Source organism: Stomoxys calcitrans, chromosome 4 (assembly GCF_963082655.1).
Source record: "Stomoxys calcitrans chromosome 4, idStoCalc2.1, whole genome shotgun sequence".
Classification (NCBI taxonomy): domain Eukaryota; kingdom Metazoa; phylum Arthropoda; class Insecta; order Diptera; family Muscidae; genus Stomoxys; species Stomoxys calcitrans.
This window is the reverse complement of record NC_081555.1, coordinates 107,816,177-107,831,869: the sequence shown is the minus strand read 5'-3', so window position 1 is coordinate 107,831,869 and position 15,693 is coordinate 107,816,177. Positions and strand designations below refer to the sequence as shown.

General features: G+C 40.6%; 1 protein-coding gene across 1 annotated transcript in view; it reads right to left on the bottom strand.

Moving 5' to 3' along the window:
- The window catches only part of LOC106081311 (otoferlin), a 369,740-nt gene that overhangs the window by 163,794 nt on the left and 190,253 nt on the right, over positions 1–15,693 (bottom strand). The window contains exon 5 of the mRNA XM_013243188.2: positions 7,464–7,659. Within this exon, the coding sequence (XP_013098642.2) occupies positions 7,464–7,659 (196 nt within the window). The remainder of the gene's footprint in view (positions 1–7,463; positions 7,660–15,693) is intronic.

Below are 15,693 nucleotides of genomic sequence, written 5' to 3'. Positions count from 1 at the left end.
TCAAGAATATATAGTAAGCATGCTTTCGAAAGACAGACGGACGGACGAACATACGGATGGACATACGGACGGACGGACAGATAGACGGAGGGACAGATAGATGAAGGGTATAGAAAGGCAAAGACGTCGAAATTAAAATTTGCTTACTTTTAAAATTAAGAATACTGAATGAAGGCAATACCATTACTGAAATTTGTTTTCTGAGGTTCTATCCTGGATTTGAACTATGCGTTCTGATGGGTAAAACAAATAGCTGAACGATCAAAGTGAAATATACGACGGCCACGCACAGTGTTGCCTCTTAGGTTATTCGTTCAACTAAAACAGTTAGAGTTAACATAGAGCTAGAATTTTGCACAGAGGTAGGTAAGGTAAGGTTGAGTGGGTTGTTCACCAGGAGGCCGGGTTCACTCGGAGGCTAGTCTGGCCTCCACTGGCACAGAGGTATATTTGAGTGTAATATAGAAAAAAGTGGAGTACGATCCAAATCGGTCGACAACCCATATAAACCGATCTCCCGATTTAATTAATTGGGCCTTCAGAGGTCGCAAATATGACCCGATTTGTCTGCATTTTTGCATCACATCTGTTAAGAGTCTCAAAAACTATTTCGGGAATGGTCCAAATCGTTCTATAAGCTGATGTAGCTCTCATAAAAACCCATCCCCCGATTTAACATCTTGAGCCTCCAGAGAGTGCAATTTTATATTATTATTGTTGTTGATTACAGTTCTTTTACTTTACGTTTACTTTAACTTACGACTGTATCCCTGAATTGTGTTTCCGTTTAACTGATTTCCGGTGTTTATGTTAAATTTTTGGCGTGAGAATTTTTCGGCCAACATTTCCACAACATTTCCATTTCCACTTTTATATCAAAACTTTTTTTCGGCGACGAAGCTCATTTTTGGCTCAATACGTACGTAAATAAGCAGATTTGTCGATTTTGGATTGAGATCAGCCAGAAGCATTGCAAGAGCTACCAATGCATCCAGAAAAGTCACAGTTTGGTGTGGTTTATGGGCTGGTGGCATCATTGGACCGTACTTCTTCAAATGCTATACGAATCGTAACGAAACTGTGAATGGTGAGCGCTACCGTGAGATGATATGCAAGTTTTGTTTTCCAAAATCTAAGGGCTTGGCTTGCATGACATGTGGTTTCAATTTAACTTTTTGGGCCCCTAAACGAAGCCGTGGCAGCCAGCAAGCGTAACAATGGACTTATTGAAAGGCGAGTACGGTGAACATTTTATTTCACTTTCGGGACCGGTCAATTGTGCGATTTAATGACCTTAGACTATTTTTGGTGGGGCCATGTTAAAGCTCGTATCTATACAGACAAGCCCGCATCAATTGAAAGACAACATTGAGGAATTTATTCGTGAGATACCGGCCGAAATGTTGGAAAGAGTATGCCAAAATTGGACTAAGCGAAGGACCATTTGAGGCGCAGTCAGGGCCAACATTTGCATGAAATAATCTTGAAACATTAAATAATACCGATTCAAATAACGAATTCATGCATTTTTCTGAATTCTATGGGTGTTTTTTTAACTTTCATTTAGCTTTTAAAAATCACCCTTAATATACTTTATAGGGACGGAAATTGATGTATCGATGTATTTGCAAATGGAATGACAAAATGAATAAACCTCCATTATTTGATGGTGGGTATAAAACTCCTAATAAATCCCATTTTTTCAAACCTATTTCTTAAATTTTGGGAATTTTTGTCAGCATTTTGGGATGCTGGTTGCAAATTGCAACTTTGTGTATGAACACTCCATTAGGCAACAGGGACAAACTTCACATAAATCAATGATACAAGTTTAAGTGCCATGATAAGGGACCTACATTTTATAGCCGAGTTCGAACGGCGTGCGACAGCACTTTGAGGAGAAGTTTTAACATGGCATAGTACCTCACAAATATCGCCAGCATTGGTAAAGAATAACCCCCGTTGTAAATTTTTATAATGTTCTCGCTAGAATTCGAACCCAGGTGGACATGGATACCTCTGCGCTACGATGGCCTTTAATGCTGGTTATGTACAGAAAAAAATTATGTTTTTTGTCTTCACGAGAAATCGAAGACAATTCATTTTGCTTTAAATAAAGGAGATTCTTTTGATATGGATTTTACAACTACAACCTTTTTGTAAGGAAAATTGTTTAATTAGTAACTAAACACTTGTTGAAGCTTACAAAAAAATGCCTTCTATTAAGGTTTGAAAATACTTGACAAATATCCACACAATGTCATCTTAACATGAAACAACCATCAGTTTGGCGTCTCGCCAACCTCAAGGTTTGAACATTTTCCTAACTAATGAGTTGTTCCGTACCCAGTTTTTTGTAGGCCAACGAAAGTGTGAAGAGTTTAGCAAAAAAATAAATGCATGCAAATGTCAAGTTTTCTTGATGCGATGATGTTGACGTGAAAGTTAAAAATGCTTTTTCTTACAACTAATTTGCATGAAAATAATTTTTAGTTAAATATTTCACTTAAAAACGACAAGGGCAGACCTGGTGTTGTATTCTATCACAAACCCATTGGGGAACAGGTACATACTCGTACATTTTATTTTAAGGGTAAAATATAGTGGTTATGACCTTGAAGGGTACAAAATGGAAGAGGGTTTTAATGAAAATTCAAGTTTTCTCGTGAGCTATTGAAGAAAATCGTTCTTTCATTAGCTACCATTTGAAATATCTTTGAGATATTTTCTTAAACATCTTTTAGTAAATAAATATAAAAATATTTTGAAGCTTTCTTTTTATGCTTTATTCCTTTACAAAATACTTTGCAAATCCCAACAAATCTAATGTTGTATTTGTTGGTTGGTTTGTGTTTTCGTTTTGGTATGGCCGACATTGAGTTTTTCCTTAGATATTCTCTTTAAGAACTTTATCCAACTATCCTTGAATTCTTGTATCAAATGATGTAAGTCATAAAATAGTAATCCTATTATGCCGCCTACATACAACGATCCTCCTCTCAAATCCATGGCACTGAAAAATGTCCCCAAAGACATAATCCAACCGCCAAACGCTTGAAATGTCATAGAAACAGAGACAGAGAGAGAGTGTGTCTACACACATTTGCAGCATTAAAAATTCCCTTTTGGCTTGCTGCCTGCAAAAGATGCATTAAACCATACGCTTTGAGCTCATTCTTTTTTTTTAGTGCATTTTCACATCAGAATTCTTACATGGTCAATTGTATGGATAGATGCACATAGTGATACATTTGTACACTGAACAAATGTTTCGCCCAAATTTTTAAGGCTCGAGCCAAAGATAAGCAAACTTAATTTTAAGGTGAACGGCCAACATAGGATAACTGTTAGCAACACACGGGCTAGAACATTGAGCTCCGCATTGTGTGGCGTTCATCTTTAAATTTTTTGATCACGGGAAGCTTAGCCGAAAGCTACCGAGCACGTCCACAGGTTGCGCCCTCGGGCAGTCAATGATTTTGATCAGTTGGGATGTTTTCTACGAGCGCCTACAGAGAGAATACGACCGATGCCCAGCACATGACATTAAAATCATTTTGGGAGATTAAAATGCGAAGTTAGGTTAGGTTTAAGTGGCAGTCTACCATCAGACTCACTTAGGCGTTTTCGTCCATTGTGATACCACAGAATTGGAAGAAGGAAGATGCCTTCTAGTTCCTAGCGTTGAACCATCCAGATCGCTTTAAAAAGCTCAATAACGAAAGTTCATATCCTCTAAACCAGACAGATTCTCAAAGAAGTGAGAACCTAAAGTGGAACTCATTCTGATTGCTAGTGCGGGACGCACACACAGTAGGTGTTCTATAGTCTTTTCTTCTTCAACGTCCCCACAGCTTCTGCAAAAGTCGTAACTGGCAACCTTTAGTCTGTCAGCATGTTATTCGATTAGAAAGTGACCTGTCATGACAGACACAATGGCTGAGATGTCTGTTCTAGCTCATGACAGCAAAGCAATAGGCCTCTTCAAGTCTAGATAAGGCCACATAGTTTTGGAATGCTTACAGTCTCCTCTTTGTGACCATCTATCATTCGTTGTCCTTCGGGCCTGGTCCTATAAAACTTTGCTTACATGTCGCTAGAGGCATACTTACGGATTCCAGTATCCCTGGAATGTGTAGAGTAGTTCCTAGTCTCGCAAGCTCGTCCGCTTTAAAACTCCCTGGGTTATCTCTGTGGCCCGGCACCCAGAACAGGTGAATTTTGAACTGTTCAACCATCTCGTTGTGAGATCAGCGACAGTCGAAGGCGGTTTTTGAGTTCTGAAATACGTTCTCCAGGGATTATATGGCTGCCCGGCAATCTCAAGAGATATTTATGTCAATCGTTGTAATGACATTATATCTTACCCATTCTACCACTTCCTTAATTGCAAGAATCTCCACTTGATACACCCTGCAGTGGGCAAGTAATCTCTTCGATATGACCAGTTCTAGATATTTAGAGTACAACCCAAAGCCCACCTGGTCGTTTAGTTTGAAACCATCCGTATAAAAGTCTATGTAACTTCTGTTACCAGGGATATCGTATTTCCAATCGGTTCTATCTGCAGTATATGCCTAATGCATGACGCGCGGTCTAAACCCCCAACTTTTGCCAATGGCTCTCTTGCAGGTATATAGGGCAAGAGTTTTCTTTCTTGCCCTTTCCAAAATGTTGGATTTGAAGTTCAATTTACTGTCCAGCAAAACACCCAGGTTTTTTCGCTTTCTATACATGAAAAATTCTCTCCACCCAAGGAGACAGGTTCAACTGTAGGCAACTTGTATCTCCGGCTGAAAAGAACTTGTTCTGTCTTGGGCGGATTTATTCCTAGACAACTTTCTGTAGCCCACTTTGCTGTTGCACATAGAGCTTCCTGAAAAATATCTCTTAGAGTGCTGGGAAACTTTCCCTTAACCGCAATTGCCAGGTCATTAGCATACGCCACCGCTTTTACACCTTTTTCTTCCAGAGACAATGATATATTGTTAATGGCTATATTTCAAAGTAGAGGTGACAGTACAACTCCTTGAGGTGATACTCTGCAGACCCATTTTTTTTAGATCCACAGATCCCAAGCCCGCCGAAATGCATTTTTTAGTAAGTTATTAATATGCTTTCTTACGATAGAGTTGATGCCTAGAACCTCCAACTCCTTCATGATTGATGTCGGTTTTAAATTATTGAAAGTACCTTGAATGTCAAGAAATGCTGCCAACCTCTCAAGAGTCTTCACCATAAAGGATGACAGACTTATAGGACGAAAATCTTTCTCCTCGGTGTGGAAAAATTTACGTGATTTCGGAATCATATATGACATTCTGATACAAGCATAGTATATCTCCCTTAGCCAGGGAAACAGTCTATGAGACACAGCTTGTAATTCAACCGGTTATACATTATCAGGGCGTGGTGACTTAAAGGCGTCAAAACTTCTAATCGCCCAAAGGATTTTCGGCCCTGACACAAATTTCCTAATAGCTTCTGATGAATGCATACCAGTGACAACCTCTTCTGGCGCCACATTGTCCATTGGAGGATTTCCCGGGAAATATATATCAACGAGTAGTTCTAGGTTTCCTCAGTAAATATCGTCTATACACCCTCTGCTTCGCATCCGTTTGAGCATGGCGAGAAAAGTTCGTACTTTTCTGACACTGCACGCAAGTTGGACATTGAAAAATTGCAAACACAACAGATGTCAACAGCACACTCCACTCGACTGTCCCAATTACTAGACGAAAGCACTGCTTGTCCCGATGATGAAAGGGCGCAGTGTCAATCCGTTCCCTGCTATATCAAAATGTCGCGAAATCCGTACTTGGATACCAGAAGCTTCTCCTAAGAAACCCATGGCACGACCAAGAGTGCTACTGAAGCCAAAGAAAGCAAATAAGAAGGCGTGAGTGTGAGCTTCTGGCCCAATTTTCCACGAAACTTGCCAGAGGTGTAGCCGACCTGAAGAACACCTCAGCCCCGAATAAAGTCTCTGGCCATATACCTATGCTTGATCCTCGATTCGAAATTGTACTGTAAAAAATTTAAGGAGTGAATGAAAAGAAATTCCACACTCCTAATAAAAAGCCTGCTGACAATAGCAGACAATGTCTGTAGACTGTTTGTAGTTAATATTTCTGGCATTACAGCAGTAATTCAGGTGTCAGAGCATAATGTTTGCAGTTTCAGACCAGCAGGCTGCCTGCTGAAAATATCTGCGGCTTTATTTGCTTTCATTGCTACTATTATTTGTCTGTAGAGCAGTAATGCTTGTTAAGTATTTGCAGATTTTGTAGTTAACATTGCAGATTTTGTTTGCTGAAATAGCAGACGAAAGTGTTTGCTTAAGAAGCAGGCTATTGTTCGCTGAAACAGCCGTCATGTCTGCTTTTCCTTCTTCAGCAGGCAAAGAATGATGTTTTAGCAAACTTTTTTGTTATTTGGAACAACAAATTTCGTTGAGGATGGAATTTTTAAATAAAAAAATTGGTGCACTTAGAGGAATTTATTAGTAAACGCAGCACAAATGTTTGTTGTATCAGCAGAAAATCTGCTGAAAATTTCGCAGCAGTAATTTTTTGCTAAAACAGATGACATTTTCTGCTGTTATCATAATAACCCTACCAACACGGCTTCGTTAAGGGGAAGTCGACTTTGACCGACCTTTTGGAACTGACGTGTCATGCATATGATGGTTTTCCAAATAGATTTTTAACAGACGTAATTCACACTGATTTTAGTAAGGCTTTCGATACTGTGGTGCATGATTTATAACTAATTAAGCTTGATATGATGAGTTTCCCATCTGTTTTTTTTGAAATGGAAAGCTTCTTATTTACAAGACCGTGCACAGAAAGTTAACTTTAATAATATTCTATTCAAGGATATTGCTGCTTATTCTGGTGTTCCACATTGCAGCCATTTAGGTCCATTGCTGTTCGTTCTTTACTTGAATGATCGTCCATCAGTTATTCAGTCTTCAAGGATTTTAATGTTCGTAGATAATTTGAATCTGTTTTGTAATTTGGATTTTCCAGATCGGTGGTCCAAGTGATTTGATGATGCTTATATGACCAAGCGTTTATTTAGAAGCTTAGTACAGGCTACATTCGAGTACGGTTTGCTCTACACTTTCTTCTTTTATCTCATCTGTACATAGCTACTCATTTGTTTCTTAAACTTTCCATCACTGGTTTATCGCAAAGAACCAAAGCTGGCCTTATTTGAGAGAGCTTTGCATAACAAACCACTTCATATTCCGCGTAACACAAATTAGGGGGAAATTCCTGAGCCTGACAGAAAACTTACAAGGAGGCAGGAGTCGATGGGTTGCACTCTAAGCTATTATCCATTGCGCTTTTGCCACGATGCGTTTTTTTGTACTTTCCTTATTTCAAAATTTAAGTTTATTACATCCTTTGTCAATTGAAATACAATTTGAAAAAAAAAATTCACTTTAGACTTACCTTGCATCAGCATCAGATATTGACCAACACATTTACTGCTACTGGATATGGTGCCGGTGGCAGGACTACCACCCATCCATCCACCCGAGGCATGACTTAAACTCGTTCTGATGAGAGTTTTTGTCGTCTGCGCTCGTAACTCGACAATCAGAGGTTCTTCATCGGTGGCTGGTCTGGCCAAAGGCCATATAAACGACTGTAAGAGATGAAGGCAAGTGTGATATTTTTATTAAAGTCTGTAGGTTGAGTATGGGGTTGGAAATGGGAATGGGGATAGGGATATGGACCGCAAGCAGTATAAAAGTCCCATATATGTTTTCTAATTTTAGCTTACATCTTTAATTTATGAAAGTGTTGTATGTTTGTGTGTGTGTATGTGTGATGGTTGGTCACTTAAATAATAATGTTGCTTGCAAGTTTTATGACTTACATGAAATATTGTATGTACATAAATTTATTACAGCAACAAAAGGGTCACTATGTGGGCATGATGATATATGACAAAATGACTTTGCGACTTATTTAAGTGAGTAATAAATTAAGTTTTGGATCATAGGTTGAGCAAATGGTTTTTGTTAGTGCCATCAAAGTGATTTCTTTACTTTACCTTAACTATTATAAATATATAAAATCAAGAACATTGACGCTATCGTGATTTCCACAGGCGGACGGACGGATGGACGAACGAACATATCTAACGATATAACGAATAAGAATTGCGCCCTCTAGTGGCTCAAGAAGTCAAGATCCCAGATCAGTTTATAGGGCAGATCTATCAGGTTATGGACCGATGTGAACCATACTTAGCACAGTGTTTGGAAGTCCTAACGGAACATGTCGTGCAAAATTCCAGCTAAATCGGATAGGAATTGCGACCTCTAGAGGCTCCAGAAGTCAAGACCCCGGATCGGTTTATATGGCAGCTGTATCAGGTTATATACCGATTTCAACCAAAATTAGCACAGTTATTGGATTTCATACTAAAACGATATGCGTAAAATTTCAGCTTAATCGGATAAATATTGCGCCCTTTAGAAGCCCAAAAAGTCAAGATCCAGATCGGTTTATATGGCAGCCATATCAAAACATGGACCGATATGACCCACTTACAATCCCAACCGACCTACACTAATAGGAAGCAATTGTGCAAAATTTTAAGCGTATAGCTTTACTTCTACGAAAGTTTGCGTGCCTTCGACAGACAGACGGACGAACATAGCTAGATCGACTTAAAATGTCATGACGACCAAGAATATATACGGGTCTTAGACGAATATTTCGAGGAGTTTCAAACAGAATGACAAAATTATTATACCCCCAGGTGGAGGGTATAAAAAAAACTCGAAGAAATGAGGAACCGCCCCAACCACCTAAACCAGTCCCCAAATCGTAATATTACCTGATCATGACTATAAGGGGTTCAAAGAAAAGCCATTTGAGAGTAGATTACGAATATGAAAATAAAATTTAGGTCCAAGTATCTGTGTGGGGCTCTTACCCCTAAAACCAACTCATATTGGTTAAGTGACCAATCATGGCTTTTTGGGTATTAAGTGATATGTATTTTAAGTAAAGTGCGAATCTAACATACAAACCTACACAAACTTCAATTTTCCCAAGTTGTGGAGGTTGGTCTGATAGGACCCATAGTTGTTAACACCGGAAGTGTTAACAACGTATTTGGACGTGTTCACCTCCTTGATTAGGAGCGAAGCACTACCTAAAACTCTTTCCGATCTATGGGTCACGGCACCCGGTTGAAAACGCAACCCCATGCCGAGCTTATGCATTACCCGCGATTTGGTTACAAACCACAGCCACCACGTTGCTCCCCACTGGGGCCTCACTGGGGCCTCACCATTGCCAGGCTGAAGCCGAAGTTCCAAAGGCTCCTGACACCCATGGTACCAGATTAAAGTCTCCGGTCAGACTATGTAGCCTTAAAAGTCTACTACCAGTTGAACCCCAAACAGTTCTGGACTGGTCACCTGGATGAAAAGGAATCGCCCTAAGTTGACCTTTAGCCAGCATACGAAAGTACGCACCAAAACAACATACATCAGGACGATATACACAAACACAAACAGGACACGGCAGCCTTCACGGGCTTCGCCACACATGTCCACTTCAACATGGGACTCACGATCAACCACCACCCTCACAGATGACGGAACATAACCACAAAAGCTACGGGAAACAACGATGGGCAAACGCCATGTGCCATGTTATGCGCAGCACCAAATCACTCGGTCGCGCCAGTACAGCAGCACCTCGTTATGGATAACTAGCGTGTATTCATGCCTTCACTAAGTCTTGCCCGTTTCCTAAGAAATACTTCCTGGGAAAAGGTTGCCAGCCTTGCAACAGTCGTCTCGATTTCAAGGGTCCCACTGAAATCCCACACCGCCTCGCTAATGCCCATCGCGCCTAAATCTCTAATTTCTGCATAGTACGGGCATTCCGTCAGTACATGCCTCCAGTCCTCAGGTTTCCCACAGTAGCACAGATCAGTCGCGGAAAAGTTCCTCTTGACGCAAAAATGCATTAAAGGAACCATGTCCCATCAGGCTGGGCTTCAGCCTAAGGCCTAAGCCAAAGTCCGGGCGGTCTTGTACGAAAGTCGCGTCACTAATAAATTCGAAAGTCACCCCACCATTGTCACTGTTCGTCCATCTAGTTTTCCACCTATCATCATGACGCTCCAAAAGGAGTGCTTTGAGCCGACTAACATCGCCATCTGCAAGCTCAGAAGCGGCGAGCCAATTCTCACGCACCAATGGAATTCCCTTTTTCATACTATGCAGAAGCGGGGACGCGCCAAGCAATACCTGTAGCGCATCTGTCGAAACAGTCCTACACACAGGCAAGCAGGCCAGCATTGCCACCCTCTGACAGGAGAGGATCTTCTTGCGCCCTAAGACTGTCGCAGCAATTCCGTGCCATACAGGCGCTCCATAAGTTGCGCAAGCAACAAATAGACCACCATATATGGACCGAACAGCGCGACGACTAAGATCCCAATCACTTCACGTTTAACCATTCCGGTTACTCCATTCATCTTCTCCTTCACCCGGTCCAAATGGACCAGGAAACCAATTCTCTCTGAAACAGTTACTCCCAGATATTTTACGAGCGCTACGTTCCTGATGCAAGCTCCACCAGATCGAATCGTGGGTGGACGATTCCGCGACAAGATGCCCTTGAGCAACATTGTCACGGCTTTGTCCTACGCGACGTCAACACCAACACGATCGCCCCATTCGCGCACACTGCCCATGGCAAGCTCACCGCAAGTTTTCAGAGCAAGTCTGGAATCTCCTTCAGTGAGATAAAAAAAGACATGTCTGGCTTTCGTCATATTCTCTTTCCATGAATACTGTTGAATGCTATTGCTTTGAAATGATGTGTTGCGATGACATTTTTATACCCTCCACCATAGGATGGGGGTGTACTAATTTGGTCATTCTTTTTGTAACTCCTCGAAATATTCGTCTAAGACCCCATAATTCTTGATCGTCATGGCATTTTAAGTCGAACTAGCCAGGTCCATCCGTCCGTCTGTCTGTCGAAAGCACGCTAACTTTCGAAGGAGTAAAGCTAACCGCTTGAAATTTTGCACAAATTCTTTTTATTAGGTCGGTTGGTATTGTAAATGGGCCAAATCGGTCCATGTTTTGATATAGCTGCCATATAGATCTTGGGTCTTGACTTCTAGAGCCTCTAAAGGGCGCAATTCTTATCCGATCTTTTTGAAATTTTGCACGTAGTGTTTTGGTATCACTTCCAACAACTGTGCCAAGTATGGGCCATATCAGTCCATGTTTTGATATAGCTGCTATATAAACCGATCTTGGGTCTTGAATTCTTGAGCCTCTAGAGGGCGCAATTCTCTTCCGATTTAACTGAAATTTTGCTCGTAGTATTTCGGTAGCACTTCAAACTACTACGATAAGTATGGTTTTAATCGGTTCACGTTTTGACATAGCTGCCATATAAACCGATCTTGGGTCTTGATTTCTTGAGCCTCTAGAGGGCGCAATTCTTATCCGATTTTATTGAAATTTTGCACGTAGTGTTTTGGTAGCACTTCCAACTATTACACTAAGTATGGTTTCAATCGGTCCATGTTTTGATATAGCTGCTATATAAGCCGATCATGGGTCTTAAATTCTTGAGCCTCTAAAAGGCGCAATTCTCGTCCGATTTAACTGAAATTTTGCACGTAGTATTTCGGTAGCACTTCCAACTGCTACGCTAAGTATGGTTTAAATCGGTTCACGTTTTGATATAGCTGCCATATAAACCGATCTTGGGTCTTGACTTCTTGAGCCTCTAGAGGGCGCAATTCTTATCCGATTTAACTGAAATTTTGCCCGTAGTGTTTTGGTATCACTTTCAACAACTACTCTAAGTATGGTTTTAATCGGTTCACGTTTTGATATAGCTGCCATATAAACCGTTCTTGGGTCTTGACTTCTTAAGCCTCTAGAGGGCGCCATTCTCGTCCGATTTTATTAAAATTTTGTACGTAGTATTTGCACTTCCAACTACTACGCTAAGTATGGTTTTAATCGGTTCACGTTTTGAAATAGCTGCTATATAAACCGTTTTTGGGTCTTGACTTCTTGAGCCTCTAGAGGGCGCATCTCTCGTCCGATTTAACGGAAACTTTACACGTTGTGTTTTGGTATCACTTTCAACAACTGTGGTAAGTATGATTCAAATCGGTCTATAACCTGATATAGCTGCCATATAAACCGATCTTGGGTCTTGACTTCTTGAGCCTCTAGAGGGCGCAATTCTCGTCCGATTTAACGGAAACTTTGCACGTAGTGTTTTGGTATCACTTTCAACAACTGTGGTAAGTATGATTCAAATCGGTTCATAATCTGATATAGCTGCCATATAAACCGATCTGGGATCTTGACTTCTTGAACCTCTAGAGGGCGCAATTCTCATTCGATTTGGCTAAAATTTTGTACAACGGCTGCTCTCATGACCTTCGACATAGAAACATATCTTAGGGCAAGGATCCCTGGAGATCGCCCGTTTCGGCAGCCTGAGTCCACCGTCACTGACTGATTGGAATTTTCGTTTTTGTCTTTCCAAATTTGGCTACTTTATAATATTCTCACTTTTCTTGTTACATTTTTCTTCAGTATTCTTTACGCATTTTCCCCATCTTGCCAACATTCCATACCAACATTCTCAACTCTTTGTATTTATTGGGCTTACAACATCAATATGAGATGGCTATAGAGCACAAAATAACATTTTCCCTGGGGTAGCAATGTAAAGTCACGGTGAGACATGAGTAATGGGAAAGGACATTTAACGCGTCACAACGTTTTGCTATTTCACCGGAGAAGTTTTAAGAAAGTATGTGGCGACAAAAATGAAATTTAAAGAACAAAAAGGATTCAAAATATGTAAGAGATAAAGAGAAGATGTGTGAAATAAAATAATTTCTTTGTTTTAATTTAATTATTGTAGTTTAGCTTGATTATGTTTTAATGGAATGATTATTTAAATTTCCTTTTTTGCTTACCCCAGTTAAGAATATTTAATTTTAATTGTTAACCAGCACCTGCTCGTATTTGCCCTTTTTTCAGGAGTGTCCATTGGCATTAATTAAAATTTATAATTTCACTCCCCCAATAAACAAAGAGAACATTATTTTTCCATAAAATACCAATTTAACTAACTTTGAAGCACTTTGTTTTCCACTTAACCTCCCACCAAAAAATGTATGAAAATATTTGCAATTAGCCAAACTTTCTTCAACACTGGCTAAAGAGGATTTCATTTTCTAACCCAATCATATTCCCCAAATGGCTCATTTGAGCCATTTGCTTTTGGGGGGGAGGGAACAACAATTTATGCTGGTCAGCTAGTGCTTCGTTTCATTCTATTTCAATGACTGACCGGCTTGACTTAAATGCATGTTGCAATGGAAGAATAATGACCAGTAATTTGCCGCAACCATGGCCAGGAATAATTTTGCTTCACTATGCTTTTCGGATTATTGCGAACAAATGTTTGTGTTTATATCCATGGAAAGGATTCAGCCGGATACACATTCGGGCATACTTAAATGAGTACAATGAGGACATCTCAATTCCCAGTCGAGGTGGTGGAAGTCCATGAATGCAAATACTGTTGTGGAGGAAAGTGTTGCCATAGTATTTTTTTGGAAATCGGTTGCAAATTTGAATTACAAAAGCCTTTTTGGGTTTCTAGGCAAAGGGATTTGATGTGGTTCTTATTCAGGAACCATGGGGGTGTGGAGGAATGGTTCGTGGACTCAGGATTCCGGGATTTAAACTAATCAAGGATACGGGGAATGAAAGACACTGAGCCTGTATTATTGCAAAGAGTAGTCTACATTTGTTTCCTCTTCCGTCGCTAAGCGTTGAAGATAAAGAAGTAGCCAGTAAATAAGTCTCATTACTAGCTGTATTGGGTTGCCCAAAAAGTAATTGCGGATTTTTCATACAGTCGGCGTTGACAAAATTTTTTCCAGCTTGTGACTCTGTAATTGCATTCTTTCTTCTGTCAGTTATCAGCTGTTACTTTTAGCTTGCTTTAGGAAAAAGTGTAAAAAACTATATTTGATTAAAGTTCATTCTAAGTTTTATTAAAAATGCATTTACTTTCTTTTAAAAAATCCGCAATTACTTTTTGGGCAACCCAATACTTTACCAGATAAGGGGAAGTTCGGAAGTCAACGAAAGGGATGAGCTGCTGGCGAATCGCAATAAAGGGAATAAACCGACCTTTATTACCAGGAACAGACAGGAGGTACTACATATTACCTCTGTATCGGAAGATATAAGCGGAAAAATGTGCGACTGGGAAGTATTGGATGACCACAGCTTCTCTGATCATCGTTATATTAGTTTTAGCCTTGGAGAAAATAATGCAAAAGTGGTCCCTCGGCTAAACAGAAGAATGGCAGATTGAAATAAATTTCGCCACAAATTCTGCACGTCTATCCCTTCTAGACCAGAAAAGGAAGTGGCAACTACGCAGGATGTGGACATAATGGTCAAGCGGATCATGAAGGCCGTGAGTGGCTCGCTTGTATCAGAATGTCCTAGTGCCAAGCTAAGGGACAAACAGCGACCGGTGGACCCCAGAACTGGTTGGTCTAAGGAAGGACTCCAGAAAACTCAACAGGGCGAAAGCCACAAGAGCACCACACGATTGGGACATCTATTAGGCTGTGGGCGAGCTGAGAAAGGCTCAGAACAAATCCTGGGTAGAATTCTGCAGCTATGTGGAGAGTAAATCTGGGCCCTCTAGGCTAAAGAAGATTGAAACCGATTATGGTGGGGTATATTCAGAAGACAGAGAATGTATGGACAATGTCTAGCGAGGAAACACTAGAACCAATCGTTGATACATATTTCCCGGGAAATTCTCCAATAGACAATGTGGCGCCAGAAGAGTTTGGGAGTTCATTAGGAATATTGTGTCTGAGCCGAAAATCCTTTGGGCGATAAGAAGTTTCGACTCCTTGAAGTCGCCAGGCTCTGACGATATATCACCGGTTGAATTACGAGCTGTGTCTGATAGACTGGTTCCGTGGCTTAGGGCGATATACTCTGCTTGTATGCTTGACACGAAGGTCATTTTCATTCCGAAAGCGGGAAATCCCTACCATACGAAGGCGAAAGGTTTTTGTCCTATAAGTGTGTCTTCCTTTACGTTGAAGACTTTTGAGAGTCCCTGCAGTCCCTGATTCTGTCTTCGAGACCTATTGAGACAATATTACGGTGGGGTATATTCAGTAGTCAGAGAATGTATGGACAATGTCTTGTGAGAAAACACTATAACTACATGCTGACACACATTTCCCGGAACATTCTCCAACGGACAATGTGGCGCCAGAAGAGGTTGTCACTGGTATGCACTCGTCGGAGGTTTTTAGTGAAATTGTGTCTGAGCCGAAAATCGTTCAGTTGAGATAAAGTTTTGACTCCCTAAGTCGTCAGGCCCTGACCGGTTGAATTACAAGCTGTGTCCGACAGACTGGCTCCCTGGTTTAGGCAGATATAATCTGCTTGTATCAGCATGTCACACATACCTGTGGGATAGAGGGAAACGAAGCCAATTTTCATTCCGAAAGTAGGGAAATATTACTATTAGTCTGTCATTCTTTATGCTGAAGACACTTGAGATATAGATAGAAACATATATTAGGGCAAAGATCTATGAAGATCGCCTG